We start from the raw sequence: 25,881 nt of genomic DNA on the forward strand, positions 1-25,881 counted from the left end.
ATCAAATACTGCACTTTTTATACGCAGTGTTGACAGTATTATGTCAATATTAATATTAATAAACAGTGAATAGTATATGTGTCAGTGGGCGTGTCGTCATGATGGGATCAAAACATAATGTGCTTCAGTTATCGATGATGATGATGATGATGATGGACGACCTGTGTGAAACAGAAAACCACTAAACTGGATGTCTCTTAAGTAAGAAATGTAATTTTATTAACATTTCTGAACTAGAACTTGTGTTTTTTCACCTATTAAGATTTGAAACAATCAAATAAATGTAAACGTCAGAAAGATATACTGGTAAGAGTTGTTTTACATTGTTAATACAGACTAAAAAAATGGTTTAAAGCCATTTCAAACATGAGAAAAAAAGCCCTTCCAAGTCACCAAACCTAGAGTTGAGTCCAAGTCATGCTGCGTTCCATTTACATCGGAAGTCGGAAATCACCTCTGAGTTGACCGTGCCCCAGAGAAAAGTAGTGCTGCGCCGAGTTTCCAAGTTGGAAATCTGAGTTAAAGGGGAGTTTCTGTCAAAAACCCTGATAATTCGTATTTGAAATGGAACGCACCATCAAGAGTTTGTGTTGACTTCCATGATGACCTCCAGTGAAGCTGTTAGAACAGACACACACACACACACACACACAAACAATATATGAATGACAGAACTATGCTATTTCAAAGAGTTTATACAACAACAACCCAACAAACCCATAGTCTAAAAGTCAATTAAAAAAAATATGTGCAAAAATTGTACAATAGGGATCGGGTATGTGTTTGTGTCTGTGTAGACATGTAGCAAAGAGTTTTCATTAACATGCAGATTAGCAAGCGGCAGGAAATTATTTCGGTTTCTTTATGACCTTGTAAAGTTGATACATATTTAATTGTTTATTTCATGAAAATCCAGTTTTTGTTTTTATGTATTTTACTGTGCTGTTATATTGTCATATATAATACATGTGATTACATAAAGTATGTATTATTATTATTGTTGTTGGTTAGCCACGGTAGTGTTACATGTTTAGTTTTAATTTTATTTCATTAAAAAGTTTTCTTCCTTTTCTTCGTTCGCCTCTGCTCACACTTTGTGGACAGTCCCTAACCGTGAGGCGTTCACGGAGCCTCTCAGGCTGTTGTAGTGAGAAACAGCGAACACACACACACACACACATACAGCGAGAGAAAGGGAGAGAAAAGTTGGTGAAGATGAGGTGAGGCAGCAGCGAAGCAGCCGGACTTAAGTTCAATGTGGCGGGTTTCAGCTCTTCTGTTGTAGCCGCTGTGAGAAAGAGGATGACGGCGGGAGACGGTGAGTTCTGAGACCCGGGCGGTAGATTTCACACTAATGTGTGCGTGTTACGCTTCGCTCGCTCTTCGGTTTGGTTACGTTGTTTGCGTGGCAGCTGTCAGCGCGCGCTCACATTCACATACACGGAGTGAGCGTAGAAAGCGACGATGCTAGAGTAAATACGTTAACATTTGCGAATTAATGACGCAGAGGTGGAGGTTTCGTCATATGCGTGTAACGACAGAAACACAGAGTGCGCACGGCTGACAATTCACACGCAGATGATAATTAATTACAAATAATAGATGTGTCGGCATGACAATTTTAAATCACGATTTTCAATGAAGGGGATTCACGATATTATTGCGAGAATTATAAAAATCTGCTTCACATTATTACAGTGAAATAAAGACACAGGCTGCCCCCTGTGGCACTTAAAGATAAATCACTAGGATTGTATGTTAGTGACTCAACAGCATTCTCCAATCACTTGTAAAATATTAATATTTGACTTAATGTCATGATACGAGATTTAAGTATTGATACTATTTGATCATATTTAAGTCATGAAACGGTTTAATCACGACTTAAGTCATGATGTGATATCGCGATATTGAAGTCATGATACAATATTATCCCGATATTTAAGAATTTAAGAATAAAAATTCTATTTTTGCGAAATCATATATTGTGATATTCTTACACAACAACTCTAGTGAGCACTTTTTTTTATTGCAATGCACAATAAAATCATTAATCATCCGATTCCTAACAGTGTCTGTATTTCATTTCCAGGTTCAGAGATGATTGAGGTGCACGTGGATCCTCATCGTCCACTGTGAAGCCTCCACATCACTTTATTTATTTTTAGTTTTTTTTGTTGTGGACCTGAGTTGTCACAGCAGCAGCTGAAGTTCGGAGGAGGATCATGTCTTTTTTAGTGAAGAAGAAGAAGTTTAAGTTTCAGGTGAACTTCACTCTGGAGGAGCTCACAGCTGTGCCGTTCGTCAACGGAGTGTTGTTCTGTAAGATCCGCCTCATCGATGGAGGAGACTTCGCAATCCTGTCATCCAGGTATTCAAAACAAACCCACACTTCCTGGTCGGGCCCCGTCTCCTTTTGGAAATCCGACGTCAGCAACGCCCCCTGACCTTGAATTTCAAAAAAAACACATTTATCGTTATTTATAAATTCATTAAATAGTATATGATATTATCACGATATTTAAGTCATGATACGATTTTATCACGTTATTTAAGTCACGATACAATATTATCACGAAATTTAAGCCATGATAGGATATTATCATGGTAGTGCAATTGAGTACTTTTGCGAAATCATATATTGCGATATTCTTCTATACACAACAGCTCCAGTAAGAGTGAGCACTTGGCACCATCTAGTGGACTGAAACGTCAATAGATTTCTTTTTTATTATTGCTAATCCACAAAAACTTTAATATTTATTTGTAACATCAGTTCAAAAACTAGATGTTTTAAAAACAAAAACAATACATGGTGTCTCAAAAGGGATATAATATCAGCACACAAAATACCGCGATATGTGTGAGCAAGTTATGTTATTGTGTTATTGTGTTTTGACCCTCATGTCTCCTGGGAAAATGTCCTTGTGCTGTGTCTCAGCTCCGCCCTCACCGTGGGAACACCGTCGCACAGTCACTCCATGGGGGAAGATGTTGAGGTTAACTGGTTTCCTCAACTGCTTAATTTGCAGTAATTTAGTAAAAAAAAGTCAACCACATCAGAGTCCGTTAATGTCTCTTCTGTCTCATGCACAGTCGAGGACAGTCAGGTGCAGGGAATCGTACCTGAAACCTGACTGGCGATGCTGTAAGCCTTTAATCATCAACATTAAGTGGATCAAACAGTGCGTGATGTCTCCTAATCCCACACGTTGTCCTGGAAAGATCATTCACTGTGACTTACTAACAGGAGTTAACTACCACATTAAAGAAGAAGAAGAAGAATTAAAGGACCACTCGGAGATTCTGCATGTCCGAACCCATTCTGAGCAGAGCTGTTATAAAAACCAGTTTGACCTCTCCCTGTTTCAATCATTTTGAGCCACTTCACAAAAGCCTCACTCAATAAAATCTCCTTCAGCTTAAGTCCATGATATCTTTAGAATACGTTCACACCTTTTTCTCATTGTTTGACAGTCGTTTCCAACAGAAAACTGATGTTTGTTTGTCTTTGTAAACCACCCTGTCTGCCACACCAAAGTCCATAGAGAAAATCAGTAATTTTACATCACAGCACACAGGAGTTGTCGATCAACTGCTGCCTCCATCACTTACTTTCGCCTTAGTTATTTCGTAACCTCGATACTCAAAATCTTTAATTCAGATTCACCTCAGTGTCACAGAGTGACCAAACGAGGCAGCGGTGGACCAGCAGCTCCTGTGTCCCTGTGAGCTAAAAACGCTGATTTTCTCTATGGACTTCGGTGTGGGAGACTTAAAGGTTTACAAAACAAGACAAACTTCATTTTCCTAATATCTATGCCATCTTAAGTTTACGATATCTAAAGAGTATGTTTGCTGCTTTATCTCGCTGTTAGACAGACTATGTAAAAAAATACACTGAAGTTTGTGTCACTTTGCAAACCACTCACTCTCCCTGCACCAAAGTCCATAGAGAAAATCATCAATTTTACGTCACAGGGACACAGGAGTTGTTGATCCACTGCTGCCTCCACCAGTGAGTTCAGATGTGTTATTGTGTGACATTGGGTTTGAAATCTTTTGTCCAGACTTACCTCAGCGTCACAGAGTGACCAAACAAGGCAGCGGCCGACCCGCAGCTCCTGTGTCCCTGTGATCTAAAAACGATGATTTTCTCTATGGACTTTGGTGCAGGGAGAATTCTGGCAAAGCGTGACAGACTTCAGTTTTCCTTGTCAAATTGTATAATAAGATTGTATCAGGCGACTGTTTTATGAAGTGACTAACACAATTCATTTTCCCGTTTTCACGGCTGCTCCCCAGCACGGGGACCACACACAGCTCAGTCATCTTTATGTAACACACACGCTATGTATGACTAACTCCTATTATGACACTTAAAAGGTTCCGAACTGTGCCTTAAAGCAGTAAAAGTTAATAACCCTGCACTGGACTCATTGTGAACAGTTGCTGTGACCCAGCAGCCATGTTGAGACAGAAAGAAAGCGCTGCCTGTGTGTACCTGTGTGTGTACCTGTGTGTACAATGGCGTGTTTGTGAAGGCAGGGAGGTTGGGCCTGTAAGAAAAGAAGTGGCAGAACCTGTTTGGCCGTTTTCAATCTCTCCTCCAGGTTTGTTTTCCAAGCTGTAAAAACGTCTGGTCACCCGTCTGATAAGAAAGAAACATTCCTATCAGAGAGAAGTTAATGTTAAAGTTAATGTGTGTCGTTATCGCTGCCGGGCACTGAAAACAAAGAAGCACGAGAGTCTCTTTACAGTGGGAACGCCGAGACGTACATGTGAAGAAGGAGAACTCAGACAAAAAGATAAAAACAAAAAAAACCACACAGCACAGATCGACTCAAAGGCCTCAGACGTGTCCGAGCAGGTAACAGATCTGTCTCAGGTCTGAACGCACCGGCTCATATCACTGATTCTGACTTTGAAAATGAAGTTAGAATCATTTAAAATTCTCTTTTTAAGTGTTTAACATTGAGGATACGAGCAGTATTCAAATATAAAGTACCTTAAAAGCATAATTAAGTAAAAGTATGTTACCAGAAAATGACTTTGGTAAAAGTTACTTAATTAAATTAAGTAAAATTCTTAAAGTATGTGACATTTACTGTAATAAAATGTACTTACGCACTTATGTACGTACGTATTAAAACATCTAATCGGGATTTTGAATGCCTGGTGCAATTATCACCAAATTCACCTAGTCCTACCCAGACCCATGAAAGGGAAAGTTCCGTTTCTCCCACCCACACCAAATCCCAAATTTTAAACGCCGAAGTCACAAAATAACACATTTGGACTCACTGACGGAGGCAGCAGTGGATCAGCAACTCCTGTGTGCTGTGATGTTAAAATCGCTGATTTTCTCTGTGGAGTTTGGTGCAGGGAGAGAGAGCAGTTTTGCAAACTTGAGTTTCCTGTAGAAAAAGGGCTGTCAAACAGTGACATAAAGCATTGACATCACCTCTGTGATGCTGTTTTTTTTAGATTTAGATTTCCCTCGGCTGCTTCTCAGCACAGGAAGCGCACAGAGCGCAGTCGAGTGTATGTAGCTCATACAAGCATACTTGAAAAATCACGGACTGTCCCTTAAATCAAACCTCTTATATTATGAACTAATCGAGAAGAGAACGTGAGCGTTATTTGTCATCACTTATAAAAGTCTTACTTTCTGTTTGTCCACACTAAAACACAACCTCGCACTTTTCAAAATAAACGTCTAAGTTCCTGTTCATCCACAAAAATAACACATCTCAGCATTTTTTACAAAAACTCAGTCTCTATTTGTCCACACTCAAAACGCTTCACTGTATTTTTCAAAATAAAAACCACAGTTTCTCTTTGTCCACATTAAGACATCATTGCAGTTTTCAAAGTAAAGTTCTGAGTTTCTCCTTGTCCGCACTAAAACACTACTCAGCATTTTTCTGTTCATCCACACTAAACCACATCACTACAGTTTTCAAAATAAAAGTCTCTGTGTCTGCTAATTCACACTGAAACGCACAACTTTGCAGTTTTCACATTAAAAGTCTTAGTATCTGTCTGCACTCAAGCAAAACACAACTGTTTTCAAAATAAAAGTCCCAGTTTCTGCTTGTCCACACTAAAACACTACTCAGAGCTTGAAAAAGAAAACACATCCTCCACCCAACAACATGAGGACTGACTCAGTGGAAAACCCCTGATGACATCATCATCATCATCATCTGGACCCTGACATTCTCAGCCCGGTCCACTGAAGATTTTCAAAAACAAATAAATAAATAATAAAAGGCAGGGATTACGTCACACACACAATCATGACTCTCCTTCAACCTGACATGTTTAAAAACATGTTTGAACACATTTGATCTTCATCACCTGCAAAGTGTTTGGACCGAGGTCGTTTATGTGTGGACACAGACAGTGTATGTGTGTGTGTGTGTACGTGTGTGTTCACCTGGTGTTCCTAATGTTGTGGGGACTTAAATCCGTTTACAGTCACATTATGGGAACTTAGGTCACGGTCAGGGTTAGAGGTCAGGAAATAAATGTGTGACAATGCAACGTCCTCTGAAGTCATGGAAACCTGTGTGTGTGTCTGTGTGTGTGTACACAGGGAGGAGGTGCAGCAGAACTGTGTCCGGTGGAGGAAGAAGTTTTCCTTTGTGTGCAAAATGAGCGCCAATCCGATCACAGGCGTGCTGGACCCGTGCATCTGCAGAGTCTCTGTCCGCAAGGTACAGACTACAACTCCCATCAGCCACCTCTGCTCACTCCTTAACGTCCATGTGAACAGTGGAAAAATAACAACTCCCCTGTTTACACGGCCGTGAAAAATAAGTCATCTGATTATGACGTGCTTATTTATGTAAGCATTTAATCGGAATAAACCATTTTAACGTGCGCAGGGTCGTCCAATTCTATCTCTGTCCATTTCATGTGAAAAATCCACAAAACAAATGCATCACTTTTGTTTACATAATACAAACGTGTGACAATAAAAAAAAAACAGGAAGTTTTGATTAGAACAAGTGTTTATACGAAGACAGATCGGAATGAATCGGAATATTTGTCTACAGACTTCCTTCACAAAAAAACGCATAATCAAAAACTGGCTCCGCCTTTCAAACAGTGACACTGACTCCCAGAGAACCTGAGCTTCCGTGGAAGTGACGTTGTTTGTGCCGCATTTGTCCGATCGGCGCCAAGCTCAGGAACTATTCTGTGCCATCCCATAGAGAACAGTTGAAGCAGAGCTTCAAGTGGTTTTAATGCGGAGGCTGCTACGGGAATACGGAAATCACGTAAGAGGAACCGTGATAAACAGCTGATTCTGAAAGAACTATAGTGACACTAGCTCTTATCGCATTCCTGCGCACGTTTAGTATTGAAATGAAAGTACAACAGAGTTCTTATTTGACATGACATCACTTCCTGTGTGCAGTGAAAGGTGACACCAGATCTACACACAGCTGTGCTGAGAGTCTGTGTGAACTCATTTGACAATGATTTGCATGTAACAGACGTTTGTTTTCATTTAAAAGTTGCGTAATGCGACTGAAACGGAGGAAATAATAATTGTTGTTCTCGTGTTGTTTTGTTCCAGGAGCTTAAAGGAGGGAAGGCCTTTTCAAAGGTAATGTGATCTCATGATTATATGATGTCAGAAGTGACCTTTAACCCCGACCCGTAAAGTTAAGAGTGCCGCTCTGTTTCCCCCGCACACAGCAGAGTTTTGCTGAGTCAGCCGCTGGCGGAGCATGTTTTACGAGCTTTTTCACGACATTTTCAGGAACATTAATGAAACCCACACACACACAGCAGCAGCAGCAGAAATTTGCTGACTCAGCAGAAAAACCAGATTGCAGAGGTCAGAGGAGGTCACTGGCCTCTCCTGTCTGTCTGTGTCCATTTCCTCACACGATCACAGACGTGGAACCTTGTGTACAAACTTTCTGCTGACTCAAAGCTGTGGAGTAGTGTTGATGTTATCCTTTTTTTTTCTTAAAGGGATAGTTCAAGTTTTTTTTTTGAAGTGTGCACATGTAAAAAAAAAACATTTAATTGTTTTATCGCACGTTTTCACGTTGTCACTCTCTCTCGTCTCCTCGTTAAGCTCGGCTTTGCCGATCTCAACATCGCCGAGTTTGCAGGATCGGGTTTTATGGTTCGCTGCTGCATCCTGGAGGGTTACGATACGAAAAACATGCGTCAGGACAACTCCATCCTCAAGGCACGACACACACACCCTCTCTCTCTCACACACACACACACACGTACTGAGCTTAAGTCACATCAAAATTTGTGTTTTGTCTTCAGGTGATGATCGCGATGACTCTTCTGTCGGGAGATCCCTGCTTTAAAACGTGAGTTCAAGTTTGGGTTTTTAAGGCTGAGTCCAAACTGACGTGTTTTTTATATAAAGATTGTAAAAACTGTTCCCGAGCTACATGAAGTTTTCTGTTCATCTACACTAAAAAGTTTTGCAGTTTTCACATTAAACGTCTCAGTATCTGTCTGCACTCAAACAAAACACAGCTTTTTTTCAAAATAAAAGTCTCAGCTTCTGTTCATCCACACTAAAATACTATAATGCAGTTTTCAAAATAAAACAGGACCAGCAGCGTTTTTCTTATAGATGTTGGATTTGTGACAGCAATGTTTTCCCTGCCTCACATTGACTTTAAAAGTGCTGATTATGTTTCGTCTGTGTGGTTTTCCACCGTCAGGCCTCCCAGCACGGTCAAATCCGTCTCCACCAGCGACGAGGACCCCAACCTGCAGCTGGACCGCAAGGGCGAGAGCACCGATGCCTCGCAGCCACTGGGGGGCGTTGTGGAGGGATCCCGCGTCTTCAAACCCCGACAATCATCAGTACGGAGCGCAGGTAAACGACTCGGCATCGCTGTGTCAGTGTTTATAGGGGAAAGGACTTGATATTTCTATATTCTGCTCATCATCATCATTTAATCAAACAAATCCAGCAGCTGCTCGGTGCTGGCATCTATTTTCAGCAGTGGATTAGTTGGGGAATTTGTGTGGAACCGAGTCTGTGTGTGTGTGTTCTCAGGTCTGCCTGATGAGCGAGGGAGTCCAGACGACGTCTTTCAATCCGGTCATTTCCGCAGCTCCAGCTACGCCAGCCAGCACAGCAAGATATCAGGTGAGAGAGAGAGAGGAAGAGAAGTTTCCCGCCTTCTGCCTCCATCAGGCCCCGACATGTTCACGTCCTCGTGCTAAAAGCCGGGGACGCTCCGTCAGAGCGTGACCTCTGGAATTCTTAAACCTGTGACCTGAAAACATGTGGCGGAGTAATCAGGGGAGAGGATAAGGAAGTGGTGGATCCGTTAACCAGGTTAAAAAAAACCTTATTGAGACCGAAATCTCTTTTCCATGGGTGACCTGGCCAATCAGATTAGATAAAGGAGACTGGTTACAAACATGTTTGCATGACATTTAAAGTGCAGGAGTCGAGGTCACAGTGAAGAAGTAGAGAAGAACGTACAGACTGTAAAACATGGCTGCCAGGCGGCGGGGACTTTTGGAAAAACTTTATTTTAGCCTTAACTTAAGAAAAGCTAGAGTCCATGATATCTGAGGAATGTAGCTGCCCTTGGTTCGGCAGCTTCAACAGGAAAGTGAAGTTTTGTAAACTGATTATTCTCCCGCACCAAACCCCACAGTTTTCACATCCCAGCATACTGAAGTTGTTGATCCACTGCTGCCTCTGTCAGTCGGTTCAAATGTGTCATCTTGCAAATTCAGTGTTTGAAATCCTTCTTTCTTATTTCCCTAAGTGACACAAACGACCCAAACAAAGCGGCAGTAGACCAGCAGCTCCTGTTTCCCTGTGAGCTAAAAACGCTGATTTTCTCAATGGAATTTGGTGCAATCCTCATATCCCTTTTAATAACCCCATTTTTTTGGGTCAGTGACCCATAAGTGGTGAAACTACACCCCCTTGTGTCTTAATCCAGAAGTGTCCAAGCCATAACTCACCGAGGGGGGAAAACAGGAGTCCACTCACTCTCTTATCTCCTCATTTCCTCTCCTCATCTCCTCTCCCCTCCAGGCTACAGCACAGGCCACTCCCGCTGCTCCAGCCTGACTGACCTCAGCCACCACAGGAACGCCTCCTCCAGCAGCAGCGCCTCCTGCGGACCCACCCACTCTGCCCAGCCGCCACCGTCCACCCCCACCGAGTCCCCGAGGCAGGCGACGCCCACCCGACCGGAGAGACCGCCTCCCCCCTCTGCTGTCGCCCTCATGTCCAACAGATCGTCCAGGTACGGTAGATACAGACACACCTGCTCTACATGGTTCCCTCAGAGAAGCCCAGAATTCCCAGACTTCTTCTGGCCACTTCCCGAGGCGTTCCCAGGACTTGCTGGAGAGACGAGTCCTGGGTCTTCCCCGGGGGGCTCCTCCCAGTGGGACGTGCCCGGAACACCTCACTTTTCACTCAAGTTTTCATTTATCCAATGAAGATGTAGCCTGTAGTTGGGAATGTACGAGTTACTAGTCAGATCTACTATCTACTTGGAAGTGGGAAATTGTTGGTGCAGTCCAAAATATACGACCGTGTAGACGCATGTCCACAAAGTTCCAGGTGTGGAACGTAAAGGACTACGTGGATCCTCGTTTTCGTGTTTTGAGATAACATTCGGTCGGTGTTTGTCCTTTTTTTTCAACGACAGGAGGAAGAAGGACACCGTGGAGAGACAGCCGAGCTGCGTGGACGACACTCGGATCGATGCCGACGACATCGTGGAGAAGATCGTCCAGAGCCAGAACTTCTCTGACAGCAGCAACAATGAAGGTTGGACGCAATAAAAAAGACGATACCAACGATATCTTAAGAATAAGATATACTCTGCTTTTTTTTTAGCTCACTGGGACACAGGAGCTGCTGGTCTACTGATGCCTTGTTTGCTAAATCTGTGTCACTTAGTTAAATCTAAATGAAGAATAAATTAATTTCAAACACCAAAGTCACAAACAGACACATTTGAACTCACTGATGGTTGCAGCTGTGGATCAACAACTCCTGTGGTGCCATGATGTGAAAATCATTGATTTTCTTTGATGGACTTTGGTGCAAGAGAAAGAACATCATACAAATAAGCCTTGAAATATCACTTTAATGTCTCTGTATTGTCCTTCAGACAGCAACCTGAGGCTGTTTGTCAGCAAAGACGGGACCACGGCCCTCAGGGGGGCGCTCGCCAGCAGGTGCGTGCGCAAACTATTACATTTTTTTAACAAACTTTTCTTCATATTATGTCACGTTATTTTTCTTTCTTTCTTTATCCTCCAGAGGAACTCCTGGTACGTTTGAACCGGTGGTCATCGAGACTCACTGAGACACGGACACATCTGTGAGATCTGATCAATATAAGACGACTATGATACAGATGATGATATATTAGGTACCAGATTTTCCCAAATAGAGTCCCGTTGAACTGGAGATGCTAAAGCCACAGTGTGTTGGATTTAGCAGCATCTACTCACCTGACTCTTCCCTTCTCAGCATGTAGGTGAAACTACGGTGGCCTTCAGTTGTCGTTTAAACTCCAAAATGTGTTTTTAGTTTGTCCACGAAAAACACGCCACTCCAAATTTCTCCACTCCTGACGTAAAAAATATGAACAGCTCATTCTGTGGCAATGACGACAACAATTCTTACAAAAACATTTTATAAATAATCTTACATAAATCTTAAACACTGGACCTTTAATAGAAATATTGTATATATTATATATTGCAATGTTGCATTTTGTTGCATATTGGACTCCAGAACTTAAAGGTCCAGTGTTTAACATTTAGGAGAAATTCTGTTTTATTTATTCAGTTTCTACAGGAGCCCAGAGAGACCAAACCAGAGTTTGCCCTTTTTAAAAAGCAGAAACCGATTTAACAACTCCTGGACTCCTGTCCAGGAGACTCCAACAAGTAGCTCGCAAGCTACCAGTAGCTCCTAGTCCCTTTCCAAGTAGCTCGCAAGCTACCAGTAGCTCCTAGTCCCTTTCCAAGTAGCTCGCAAGCAACCAGTAGCTCCTAGTCCCTTGCCAAGTAGCTTGCAAGCTACCAGTAGCTCCTAGTCCCTTGCCAAGTAGCTTGCAAGCTACCAGTAGCTCCTAGTCCCTTGCCAAGTAGCTCACAAGCTACCAGTACCTCCTAGTCCCTTTCCAAGTAGCTCACAAGCTACCAGTAGCTCCTAGTCCCTTTCCAAGTAGCTCGTAAGCTACCAGTAGCTCCTAGTCCCTTGCCAAGTAGCTCGCAAGCTACCAGTATCTCCTAGTCCCTTTCCAAGTAGCTCGCAAGCAACCAGTCACTCCTAGTCCCTTTCCAAGTAGCTCGCAAGCAACCAGTAGCTCCTAGTCCCTTGCCAAGTAGCTCCCAAGCTACCAGTAGCTCCTAGTCCCTTTCCAAGAAGCTCGCAAGCTACCAGTAGCTCGCCAAAGGTTTCAATAATCAACATAAACCTGCTTACATTTTCACCCAATCTCCCCTTCAAGGTCATTCAGTTTGTTTGGGTTGAAATGAGCTATGAGAATAATGTTAAAAAACATGAGTAGTCGCTGTGTGTCAGGTGTGTCAGGTTTGACCACAGCATCACACACTGGACCTTTAACGTCTGGACTCTATTTGAGAAATGACCGGTAAATCACTTTATCACTGGGTGTGTGTGTGTGTGTGTGTGACAAACAGATCTATGGTTGACAAGGCTTCACTGACAGGAAGTGACATCATAGACTCTTTAGAGTGGATTATTCCAGAGCCGGTCTCTGAATCTCTTTAGTTTTTCCTGAACACAAAAGATGGGTCTGAAACACGCCCAGTGAACGTTTGACCAAACGCCGTTACTTGAACAATTAATCTAACAAAAACAAAGAAACACTGCAGTGTGTGTGTGTGTGAGGTGTAGTGCAACACTGAAACTACTGTAGATGCTGCGTTCAAAGAGTCCTCGTCGCTTCAGGTTAAAGCAGAACTTTGTAAATCTGGTCGCCTTTTTTCTCCACAGAGCTCCCCCTACAGTCTTATATTTTTACGGGCACCACTGTAAACATCCATCCATCATCTACCTCTTCATCCCCACTGTAGTAAAAACTCACCGCTGACGTTCCTGCCGATTTGAACATGTGCCGATTTCATCCTCGCTTCCCCCCAACAACTCGCCGGCTCTGCCGCAATGAGCGTCTAAAGTAACACTTGTGAAGCAGATTCGCGTTTCTCGTGAGACCCGACACTTCGCGATTCCTCCTCATTCTGAGGACCCCGGCACTGACCTTGCAAGGCTGGTTTTCCCACTAACAGACAGTAGGGGGCAGTGGAGACAACAAGACATTTAACTGTCACAAAGACTCTGAATCTGTTAACTAATTTAACAGATTCAGAGTCTTTGTGACGGTTAAAAACCTTCAATAGTTCTGCTTTAACCCTTCTGTTACCATCATATCAGAAGGATATCGTCGCAGACAGAATTTGGCATGCGCACTTCTCATTACCGTAACTTTCCAAAATCTAGAAAATTAAAAAACTATGTCAGCTGAGATTGGCACAGCGACCATGGTAGAAGTCGGATGGATGGATATACCTTGTTATTACGGTAGAACCCTCAGGACTTCCAGCGGGATAAAACATCCAATCACAGACAGATTCACAGGCGCGCCACACATTTGTGACGACGTCAGCTTCTCAGGACTGTAATTCCTAAATGGTTGAATAATTTCCAGATATGGAAAAAAATTAAAGTTAAGATTAAAGTAATCTCGGACAAAAAGGGGCAGAAAGAACTCAAATTGAACCTTTTTTGGACAATTCTACAGCCATAAAATCAAAATAAATCTGAATATCATGATGGTCGTACAAGGGTTAAACAGCCTGATGGTCAAAGTGTAAACGTTTGCCTCGGTCTTTTCTCTGTGTGTTTTTACGAACGTCTCGTGATTGATTTCCGACTGCTTACGAGTTGACTAGGAGTCCTTGAACGCAGCACAAAAAAGCCTAAAGAGACATTTCATTGAGTTCCAAACGCGAAAGGAACAGAAGCTTTTTTCATTCCTCCTTGTGTGTAAAATTTGAATGTGATGTGACGACTGTGTTCATACTTTTATTTTACTGGACTATTTTGCACATATAGAATATATACATATATATATATATATACAGTATATATATACCTGTCAGAAACCACTACAAGGAGCCAGCGACCCGTGGGTGTCACAAGCTCCGGCCACAGCGACCCGGGATTTGATTCCACCCGCGGTCATTTTACTGCATTTCTTTCTTTCTTTCTCACTCACTGTCCAAACTAAAGTAAAACCACTATAAGGAAAACAGAGAGGCACATGATATTACAGAGTACTTATATATATATACAGTATATATATCATTTCTTTATTGCTTGTTTTCGTGTATTATTGTCTCAGTGCTGTTGCTCTCACTACAGCATGTGTTCATGTGGCTGGCCATAATGTAACGTCCTGCACTTAACTCACAACGAGCTCCTTTAAATAATCTGCGTGTCTGACTCTTAACTGCTGCTCATTCATGCATTCATGCAGACACTTTTATGACATGGTAAGGGTGTTAACGGTGCGCGTAAATCATGGATTGGTTTGGAAGTCGTGGTTGGGTATGTCGGAAAGTCTGATAGTCATGCTATAGTTGGCATTTAGTTTTGGTACGACCCACTTTTCTTTGTCGGAAGCAGAACTTTCCCTATGCGAACTTTTTCCTTTGTTTATGCCCAGTGTCTCTAAGCGGTGTAGTAGCTATGCCAGGCCTGTATGTGGTGCTGTAACACTGCCGCAGAATTACACCAAAAACTAATGAGGAGGAGAAGACGTGGAGCGCAATGCTGTGTTTTTACAGAAAGCTTTTTTAAAAATGTCAAAGAATAAGACAGTTTTTTGGATTGGACCCTATAATCTCAAAAATGAGATTGAGATGCAGTCTGGTGTTAGCCAGGTTAGTCCAAAGAAACTTTCGTGAACTTCAGTGCGAGAACAAACTCTCCAGACATTTCCTGAGTTCTTTTTTAGTTTTTTGTTACCCCGAATCCAGAATGAAGATACAAGATTTGGTGTAATTTTATTCATCCCTGACTGATGATCATATAGGGCGCTTTTCCATCATGCAGTTCTAGCACCACTCAACTCGACTCTAACCCTAACCCTCCTCAACGTAGGCGGGGTCGTCGTATGTCGTTTACACACGACACAAACACACAGTGACTTGTAAAGCTGTTGTTTTGGGTGTAACTGAATCATTAGAATCAGTTCATTAAAAAGATTTGTCTTTTTAACTGATCTACAGTTTTGAATTTTTTTACTTTGAGTCTTGCGTCGGACGTCACGCTCATGACTCTTCCAGTGATGACATTCTCTGACCAATCAGCAGCCGGCAGTCTGTTGATGTCATATTTTAGTATCACCTCAGCTCTCGCTTGGAACCTCATCAGAGCAGGTACTTTAAAAAAAAAAAACACCAGGTACTACCACTGATAGAAAAGCAAAGAAAAATCACGAGTCACTCGTTTGTATGTTTGTGTCGCGTGTAAAAACAAAGTCATGGCAGTTTCATGCAGCTGCACCGCGATGACTCCGCCCACGTTGAGTAGGTAGTGGAAAACCAACCTACACCGTGCCGTGCCGTGCCAAGCCGAGGCGAGCTGGGACCACAGGTGGAAAAGGGGCTTTAGTGTCTGTAACATAAAGAGGAGTTATAGAGTCAGACCAACTGTAGACGAAACCTCAGCCAGAAATCTAAGCACTTTGTAGGCATAGACATTGTCCCCCCCCACACACACACACACACACACACACACACACGCACGTACGTGTCCCGCGTGTCCCTGTCACTGACAGTGAAGCTGCACAGCTGAGCGTCCCACAGCTGCAGCTCCAGCACAGAGCTCCTGTTGTTCCAAACTGACAATACACAATAGAGGGGCTCGCCCTCGTAGAGACTGTTTGCGTTTCTGCGATAAATGTGTGTGTGCTTGTTTATGAGCGATCTACAGTACATGTATGCCGGCCGTACATGTTCATGTTCACTAAGCCTCGCTGAGTAAATGTACCCAGAGTTCTTTTTAACTGATGTTGAAAGGGGGATAGTTCAGGGTTGTTGGGTTTTTTTTATATAAAGTGTGACTGTCTAAGATTGTCCATAAACTACTGAACTATCCCTTTAAGCTTTCTAAACACGGCGCACAGGAATGTATGTACAGTACAGCACCTATAGAACCTCGCTGACCAACTGTCAAACTGTCAGTTCTGCACCTTTTAAACAGATCAGGGCTGCAACTCGAGTCATGTGACGATTATTTCCTCGATGAATCGGTTTGTTTGTTGGTCGGAAAATGTCGGAAAAAAGAAAATACTCACATTTGAGAAGCAGACAACTCAGAGAGACTCAAACCAATGAATTGATTATTGAAATAGTTAATTTATTAATTGCTTAATAATCAATAAATCGATGAATTAATCGTTGCAGCCCTAAAACTGATCAGTGTCATTAACTTTAAACAACAACTGAACTGTTTTCAATCTCTCTAATAATCCACCTGCTAACTGTAAGAGAGGAGGAAGGGCTAGAAGTAGAGGAGGAGGAGGAGGAGGAGCTAGAAGTAGGAGGTGCTATAGGTGGGCAGGGCTAGAAGCTAAATCACTCAGAACCACACGAGACGTCGGAAAAGAAGTAACGAAATAAAAGAATTAAAAAAACAGATCAGTATCGCGTGATAAGGGTGAGGGTTTGGTCACGGTTACGTTCGGATTAAAATCGTGCTTCCCGCCAAAATAACGTTAAAAAAAAAAAACCCTGACCCATTCCATTTAAATCGGAAGTCGGAACTGGGGAGCCCCCTATAACCCCGCCTCTCTTGAGTTCAGACCAGCAGGATCTGGTCTCAGATCAGGATCAGGACAGTAAAGGGAAACCACTTTTCATTCAGTGAATTGTCTGTAACTGTGATTTATTTGTTTATTCTATCCATAATTATTATTTTTGCACTTGTGATGTCATTATTATTATTGTTGTTATTATTACATGATTATATGTGGTTTTTTTCATGCATGTGGTGAAAGGGGGACATTTTACTTCATGATAGTCAGAACTGACGCTGAATCGTATCATTTCAGTGGGATTATTTGTTTGTTTTTTAATTGTACTTGGTGGTGATGTAATTTACACAGGACAGAGGTTATATGGTGAAGAGAATAAAATGAATAATGATCTATTTTAACTTTTATAAATGAATAAAAGTCAGATGACACTAAGGATGTGTTGGACGTACACAATAATAATAAATATAATATGTCTAAAAAGCACAGCATTAAAATGTTTAATAAACACTGTGTGTTGTAACTGTGTGCCTGTATTATTAACACATTTATAACCAGGGAGATTATATGGGAGTTCATGTTGTCAATAATTAATTAGAATGGCTGTTATCACACACACATGGACTACAGTAATAAACTGACCAAATAGTGTAGTTTTGACATGTGAATACTTTTTTATAATGATGATAATAATAATTGTGCAATATATAATATCTTATTTAGTTAGTTTTAAGAAAGTACATACATTAAGTGTGTGTGCATATATATATACATATATATATATATATACATATGCATATACAGTATATAAATATCAAGGCAAATAAAACAAAAGCATTTTTGTTTTTATGTCAATTTAGGGTGTTGTGTATGGAGGACAATAAATTACATAATAATAAATGAAGAAATGAAATAAAGACCATTAAAAACACATTGATAAATTCATTTATTAAATGTATTTTTGTATTTATTTATGAATTTATTGTTTTATTTAGTCATTAATTTCTGTATTTATTCATTTATTTCTGCATTCATTTATTTAATCAATTATTAATTCATTTATTTATTGTTACGTCAGGGGCTCACACGGTGGTGTAGTGGTTAGCACTCTCGCCTTGCAGTGAGAAGACCCAGGTTCGAGCCCTAGTTGGAACAAGGGCCTTTCTGCATGGAGTTTGCATGTTCTCCCCGTGTGTGTGCGTGGGTTCTCTCCGGGTTCTCCGGCTTCCTCCTACAGTCCAAAAACATGCAATGTGGGGATTAGGTAAATTGGACACTCTAAATTGACCATAGGAGTGAGTGTGAAAGTGAATGGTTGTTTGTCTCTATCTGTGTGTGGCCCTGCGATGGACTGGCGAACTGTCCAGTTTGTACCCCGCCTATCGCCCGATGTAGCTGAGATTGGCACAGCACGCCCCGTGACCCTCTGGCAGAGGATAAAGCGGTAGATGATGATGATGATGATGATTGTTACGTCATTTATCGTCCTCCATAGTTGTGTGTGTGTACATAAAGTTCCAGTACCTTTAGTCCATGATCACAGGTGACAGTTCGCGTGTTGACCAGCAGGGTGCAGCAGAGGCGCGTCTGTTCATCTGATGAGCTCCCAGTTATAAACCTCAAAGAAGAAGTTCAGGCGACGTCAGCAGTGAAGCAAACGCCAGTCTGTCATGGTAAGAGAAATAAACAGAAACGTTAAAGGGATTAAGCTTTTTAAACAGAAGAATCTCAATTGTCCTTGAATGAAAACTTAGAAACAACCGTTGAGAATGAGAAGAACACACAGCAGACGGTCAGACGCGACCGTGAAGCTAACACATGCTAACACAGAAGCGAAACACGTCCGTGTTAGTGTTAGCTTACAACGGACGTGTTGTTGTATTTAAAGCCCAAAATTAGAGCTTTTACTGGAATATTTTTCCACGTATTCTTCCTGCCGAATTGTCGACATAGTTGTGCTGGGTGTGTAACATGTTGCACTGCTTCCCTGTGTCCATTCTTAATCAGAATAAGTGTTAAATTCAGAAATATTTGAATGGAGTTTGGTTTGGATTTATGTGTAGTGCAGCTTATCATGCAACATATTTCATATTTACCTGATTATGAGTTTTTAGGGCTGAAACTAACTATTGTCTCGATTAATCAACTACTTGTTTGGTCCATAAAACGTCAGATAATGTTGAAAAATGTTGTTTTGTTGTGGTGTTTAACAAACCCTGAAATGATCATGTTCTTGAATGGCTTGTTTTGTCCACAAAGCAAAATGACTTAGCTTTTATGTAAGAAGCTGAAAAAATTAAAAAGCTAGTTTTAATTATAAAAAACACTTAAACCGAACTTTACAATGACAATAAAGCCTATGTTCTGTTCTACATTGTTTGGAAATTGACAGTGTAGTTTTAATAATATGAAATAATTATCAATTAATTCAATATAGACAAGGAAATGTTATGACAGTAAACATATGTAGACACTCCCTCTACTCTCTCTACTCACCCTCTCTCTCTTTGTTGGGTTTTTGTTTTGTTTCCAGGCGTCAGGAGTGGATCAGACAGTCGGTATGAGCCTCGTCGTCTTCAGCCTCCTTTTGTTTACGTATTACTCAGTTTGGGTCATCGTCCTGGTAGGTTTTCCCTGTAATTAATAAAAAAAAAAAAAACATTAAGTCAGCTGAAGCTGAAGCTGAGCTGCTGTGATTTCTGAAGTGAGATTCAAGTAGGAGGCCACACGGTTGGTGTAGTGGTTAGCACTCTTGCCTTTGCAGCAAGAAGACCCGGGTTGGAAAGCCTTTCTGCATGGAGTATGCATGTTCTCCCCGTGTGTGTGGGTTTTCTCCGGGTTCTCCGGCTTTCTCCCACAGTCCAAAAACATGTAATATGGGGATTAGGTAAACGGACACTCTAAATTGACCGTGAGTGTGAGAGTGAATGGTTGTTCACTCTCTGGACTGGCAAACTGTCCAGGGTGTACCCCACCTATCGCCCTATGTCAGCTGAGATTGGCACAGCACCCCCCACGACCCTCTGGTGGAGGATAAAGCGGTAGATGATGGATGGATGGATGGTTCAAGTAGGAGGTTCCTCTAAGTGCAGGAGGGTCCTCACAACAACACGACCTGTCAGTTAGAGCAGTGGCCCTCCCGCCCCAAAACCCCGGTTCACACACACACACACACACACACACACACACACACACGTGCACACACACACACACCGAAACACTAAAGGGAATAATAATTACAAATGTTTATACTCAAAAAGAAGCTTGTAGGGTTTTTGTGCCTATTCTTAAGAGTGTATATGGATAAAAAAGTGTCCTCTGCTCCGGTAAAATCAACTCTTGAACATTGCCTAGTTTTCTTTTTTTGATTCCGGTGAATCTTTGGTCTTCTGGAATCTTTTACGTTTCACAGACGTGATATTTTGTTGTGCAGACAATTGGTACAGCCGGTATTAGATGGATGGATATTAAATGTGATCTCTGGCGCCCCCCTGTGGAACCCATGTTGGACACCATGGAGTTAAAGAAAACTGTGGCGTAAACATATAATAAATGAATGTATAACAACTAAAAGTAAGTGACAATGAGCGGATTAGCGGAGTTTACACTCACGATAAACATGGTGGATGCTTATCCCGCCCAGAGCTGAAATGATTACTCCGATTACTAAATTAATCGGCAACTATTTTGATAATCGGTTTGGAGCTTTTGTCATTTGACAAACACTGATCTTTAGCGTTTTTAATGTTTTCTGACATTTTATGGACCAAGTGATTACTTGATTAATTGTGTGTGTATGTATATATATATATATATATATATATATGTGTGTATATATACACACACATTATATGTATATATACATATAATGTGTGTGTTTATGGTGCTTGTAGTATAACTTTTGTCATTTGCCGTAACCTTAAATAAAGGCCAACGACCACTTGTGTCCCGAGTGTCAGTACCTCAGACAACCACACTTCAAAAAAAAAACCACAGTAGTAAAAACACATAAAATGAAACTTTAAATTAAATTTATGTTGGTTTTTTTAATGTATTTGTCATTTATTTTTCCAGCCGTTCGTTGACGACGATCACGTTCTGCACAAGTATTTTCTTCCTCGGGAGTTTTCAGTCATTCTGCCCGGAGCCGCAGCCGTGATCCTGCTGCTCTGTATAGGTGAGAATAATAATAATAATAATAACATATATGTTTTATATCATTTAATCATTTAATCATAAAAATGGATTGTGACACTATACTTCTCTTCTCTGTCTTCACAGGAGCCTTCACTGCCGTGATCATGTGGAAAAGTCGCAAACCAAAGAAAGTGGACTGATGTGGCAATGTTAGCACGACTGTTAAACTTTAAAGTTAACGGAACAAACAAAAAACAACTCCCGCCCCCACAAATAAACCCTGCCTCCGTTCTTTAACAGTAGCTGCTGGATGAAGACGCTGATGAAGGTTATATTTTTCTAAAAACATATTTTCATTTCCTGTGTTTTATTTTGACCTAAGGGTCCAGTGTGTAAAAAAAAGAAGAAAAAATTTGACTAATTTGAAGATAAAATACCATCACGTTGATTGTATGAATTTTATTTGTTGTTCTGTAGCCCAGAATAAGCCTTTAGTCGGCCATTTTGTTTTTACAGTAGCCTACAAGGGACAACCTAAACATCTAAACAATGTCACTCAATCTTACATGCTGTATCTTTAAAGACACAGTGACTTTAAAGGAATATTTAAAATTAATATTCTCCGATATGTTTGTTACTAAACACAAGGTTGTATCTCTGATATTTGGGCCACAGAAACGTGAGCATTTCCAAGGTTATTGAACGCAGCACGGGTACGGACACGTGTAAATACTGTGACATAATGTATCTAATGTATAGGAGTGAGTTTTTTACTAGAGTGTGACTATGGTTCTTCTTCTCTGCTCAATAAAATGTTGAAAAAAAACAAAACCATGAGCGATAGAATAATGTGCACATTCACACACACACTTTCACACATTCCCACACACACTCTTTCTCTCGCTCTCTCTCACACACACACACACTTTCACACATTCTCACACACACTCTTTCTCTCGCTCTCTCTCACACACACACACACTTTCACACATTCTCACACACACACATTTACACACACACACTCTTTCTCTCTCTCGCTCTCTCTCACACATATTTTCACACATTCTCACACACACACTCTTTCTCTCTCTCTCTCTCTCGCTCTCTCTCACACACACACAGTCGGCCTGCTCTGCGTTGATGATCACCACCAGGCAAGTAAAGGCTTCATCCTGTTCTACTAACAGTGATTTAATGATGAAAACAGCACAGTGTAAATGACCAGCGCTGCTGGATTATTGATTATTACTGATCTATTTCCTGTTTATGAGGAGATTTTAATTCTAAACCGATTTTTTTAATGTGCTGTAAATTCTCAGCGATGTCAGTGAGTCATGACTCAGCATCAAACACAAGCACAGTCAGAATACATAAATAAAAACACACACACACCTGATCTCTGGGTCTGCGGTTCTGTGATTCTGTGATTCTGTGACGCACCATGAAACAAATCCTGCAGCTCCACCCTGTCCACAAATCATTCAACTGCAGCAGACCATCTGGATTCTGGACCTGGACCAGAACCAGGAGAACAGTGGTGGTTATTTGATGTCACAAATATCAGAGGCTTGTCTCTCTGCTCTCAGATGTCCCGGGACGACTTACTGCAGAGAGACAAAGCAGGACAACTGAGACAAACCTGGACAAATAACTGCAGAGAGAGACTGACCGGGACATGTGACAGCAGAGAGACAGACCAGTATCTGAGCTGTCTGTCTTTCAGACTCGAGCACGGAACAGGACGCTTTTGTGTGATGGTGACAGTGGAGCTGTGAGTGTCTGTGGCTCGTTGCCATGCCGACAAACTCCCCTGCATTGGACAGACTGCACCTTTAATTCTTGTGTTTATGTGCATAGACGGGGTTTGTTTGTTTTTTTTGGATTGTGGATACCATCAGCCATAGTGGACGTGGCTATTATCCCTTTTATGTTGGTCTCCACGGTAACCAGGCTCAGGTGATGGTCAGCTGTCCTTTGTGTTTGACACTGGCCTCTTTGGTTTCCATGTTTGGCTTTGATTTTCCCGTAAGCCCCTGCTCTGCTGTGTGTGAGTGCAGATGGAGTTAGCAGCAGCAGAAGCAGGTAGTAGTGGAGGTCCTGATGGCGGTGGAGGAGGTCCTGATGGCGGTGGAGGAGGTCCAGGGACGATGCCAGGCCTCCGCCGTCGCTCAGGAGCCATGAAGCGGAGGAGGAGGTGGGGAGTTTTGAGGCAGCAGTGGAAACTCTTGGGCCTGTTTGAGATCGACCAACAGCACGAGTTCTTCAGCCTGACCTGCATGATGAAGGAGGGACTGGCAGCAGCCATCGAGAACACTGTCCACCACGCGTCCACGGTGAGTGCGCACCAGCAGGGGGCAGCATGTGGGTCACATGACACAGCTCAACTCATAAATGAAAGTTTTTCTTCTGAGCAAAAGACAATCGAGATCATAACGTATAAACCTACCCTTGTGAGGACTTTTTGTCTGGGTCCTTAATGAGACAAGGTCGACTGAGGCAGACCAAGACGACTAACTGCAGAGAGACAGACCAGGATGTTTGAAACAAACTGGGACATCCAACACCCGAGAGACGGACCAGGACAAATAACTGCAGAGAGACAGACTAGGCCAACAGAGACAGAGCAGGGTTTTTGAAGGTGTGGCTGCATGAGGTACTGACCCAATCTTCCCACACCAAAGTCCATAGAGAAAACCAGTGTTTTTAGCTGACATGGACACAGGAGCAGTCAGTCTGCTGCTGCCTCGTGTGGCCAGTTTGGGTCAAGTTTGGGTCAATCTGGGAAAAAAAAGGTCAAACACTCTATAGAGTCATATAATGACACATGTGAACTCACTGATGGAGCTCCTGTGTGCTGTGATGTAAAATTGCTGATTTTCTCTATGGAGTTTGGTGTTTGGCAAGCGTGTGGTTTGTGGTTCTCAGCCTTGTTTCCTGGGAAAGTGATTGTCCGTGTTTTTCTCGTATCAAACTGATTTTCACTTGTTGACCTTTTTAGAAGTGACACTGAAGCAGCAGCAGCAGCAGCAGCAGCAGACTGATGACTCGTCTGCTATCAGACATGAGCCACACTAACCCACACACACTGTGTCCTCTCTGTTGACTCTCTGTTGACTCTCTGTTTACTCTCAGACGGAAGCGTCAGACGATGACTTCAGATCAGAGGACACCCACATTCATAAGGTACGTGACCGTGGGAATGTGAGCATGTGTGTTCTTGTATTTTTTGCCACTTTCTGGACCTTGTCCAGGGCCAGTTAGTGCTCATGGAGACAAAACCTGGTCCTAATGAGGCAGAACCTAATTTCTGAGGAACTGGTTAAAGTTTAGGGCTAAGATTTGAATTGTGGAAAAGGCTGTACTAACCAGTGTGTGTGTGTGTGTGTGTACTTGTGTAACTTTAAAGGGCTTTTTCAGTGTTAAGACTTGATTTTAAGGTTACGGTTAGAATCAGGTTTATTTTAGGTTTAGGTTAAGGGTGAGGGTCAGGCACTTAGTTGTGATGGTTAAGGTTAAGGTTAAGGTTTAGTGTAAGGGGCTGTGGAATGAATTATATCTCTGATGTGTAGGAAAAATAGGAAATGTTAGCGTTTTAAGAGTTAAGACCTGGTTTAAGGGCTTTTTGTCAGCCTTAGATTAAGGGTAAGGGTGAAATTAAAGGTTAAAGGTTAGGGTAAATGGAGAGGGAATGTATTAGTGTCCTCACTAAGAACAATTGTGTGTGTATGTGCTTGTATATATATATATATACATATTTGTGAGGAACTCTCCCTCCCTGTGTGTGTGTGTGTGTGTGTAGGACTTCACCATGCAGACGTTCGCAGGCCCGGTGTTCTCCAGCCTGCGTGGCTCTCTGGGACTGACAGAGCAGGAGTATCAGCAGTCGCTCTGCTCTGAAAACTCTTACCTCCAGTTCATCAGCAACTCAAAGAGCAAGGCTGACTTCTTCCTGACGTGAGTCGCCATGTCACCACCAACTGCTGACCACCCTTGTGGACACACTGCTGTTCTACCGCTCTCATAAGGCACTATTATGTTGGACTGAGAGTGAAAAGGCTATTTTCAGTCCCTCTCCCACACCGAAGTCCATAGAGAAAATCAGCGATTTGAGCTTAACAGGAGCTGCTGCTCTACTGCTGCCTTGTTTTGTAACTCTGTGTCACTGAGGTAAATCTTAATGAAGGGTTTAAAACACTGGGGTCACAGAATCAAACAAGTGAACTCGCTGACAGAGGCAGCAGTGGATCAGCACCTCCTGTGTGCTTTAATGTTAAATCAACGCTTTTCTCTATGGGATTTGGTGTGGGAGAGCACAGTAAGTGTTTACAAACTTCACTTATCTCATCTTCTTCAGACATCGTTGACTTAAGCTGGTGTCGACGCTTCCAACAAAAAAAATTGAAGTTTGTGTGAATTTTGTGAACCGCTTACTCTCCCACACCAAAGCCCATTGAGAAAATGTGTGTTTTTAGCTCACAGGACGCAGCATGAGCTGGTCTACTGCTGCTGAGTTTGCTCAGTGTGTGTCCCTGTGGTTACTCTGAAGAAAGGATTTTCAACGTCTTCCAGCTTAAGTGTGCTCTTCTATATAGCCTACAGCTATTGCAGTTGATGAATATGTAACCAGGGCAGTGGTTTTTATTATACATTCCTCAGATGATCATTATCTCAGGGCAGGTTTTCATGATGAGCAGGTCTAAACAGATGAGAGATGTAACAGCCCATAGTAACAAAAGACGCAACATTACTGTATGTCATCAACAACCAGTGTCTGGTTTCTGCCCGTCATGGCAAAATTGATTCTTGGGAAGAGTGCTCAGTCATCTCTGCTCACAACATCACATTGTTAAAATAGTTGATTGTTTACAGAGTCACAGTTTAATTACTAATTACTAAAAACCTTTCA

At 42.0% G+C, this 25,881-nt stretch overlaps 3 protein-coding genes across 3 annotated transcripts in view; all 3 read left to right on the forward strand.

Moving 5' to 3' along the window:
• The first annotated feature begins 1,126 nt into the window (after positions 1-1,126).
• Positions 1,127-17,361, forward strand: LOC131445944 (early estrogen-induced gene 1 protein-like). The gene is made up of 12 exons (XM_058616746.1): positions 1,127-1,318; positions 2,093-2,371; positions 6,602-6,722; positions 7,592-7,621; positions 8,102-8,218; positions 8,305-8,351; positions 8,715-8,872; positions 9,056-9,148; positions 10,058-10,271; positions 10,683-10,804; positions 11,151-11,217; positions 11,303-17,361. Exons 2-12 carry the CDS (start codon positions 2,226-2,228, stop codon positions 11,346-11,348), a joined length of 1,161 nt encoding a protein of 386 aa, XP_058472729.1. The 5' UTR covers positions 1,127-1,318; positions 2,093-2,225; the 3' UTR covers positions 11,349-17,361.
• A 1,075-nt stretch (positions 17,362-18,436) lies between these two features.
• On the forward strand, positions 18,437-21,423 carry dpm2 (dolichyl-phosphate mannosyltransferase subunit 2, regulatory). Its single transcript, XM_058616762.1, has 4 exons — positions 18,437-18,511; positions 19,372-19,461; positions 20,913-21,015; positions 21,120-21,423. The coding sequence occupies exons 1-4, from the start codon at positions 18,509-18,511 to the stop codon at positions 21,173-21,175; spliced, it is 252 nt and encodes an 83-aa protein (XP_058472745.1). The 5' UTR covers positions 18,437-18,508; the 3' UTR covers positions 21,176-21,423.
• A 1,153-nt stretch (positions 21,424-22,576) lies between these two features.
• pip5kl1 (phosphatidylinositol-4-phosphate 5-kinase-like 1) overlaps positions 22,577-25,881 on the forward strand; it is a 35,003-nt gene continuing 31,698 nt past the window's right edge. The window contains exons 1-3 of the mRNA XM_058616737.1: positions 22,577-23,308; positions 24,108-24,158; positions 24,775-24,929. Of these exons, the coding sequence (XP_058472720.1) occupies positions 23,033-23,308; positions 24,108-24,158; positions 24,775-24,929 (482 nt within the window). The 5' untranslated portion in view covers positions 22,577-23,032. The remainder of the gene's footprint in view (positions 23,309-24,107; positions 24,159-24,774; positions 24,930-25,881) is intronic.

This window comes from Solea solea, chromosome 19 (assembly GCF_958295425.1).
Source record: "Solea solea chromosome 19, fSolSol10.1, whole genome shotgun sequence".
NCBI classification, from domain to species: domain Eukaryota; kingdom Metazoa; phylum Chordata; class Actinopteri; order Pleuronectiformes; family Soleidae; genus Solea; species Solea solea.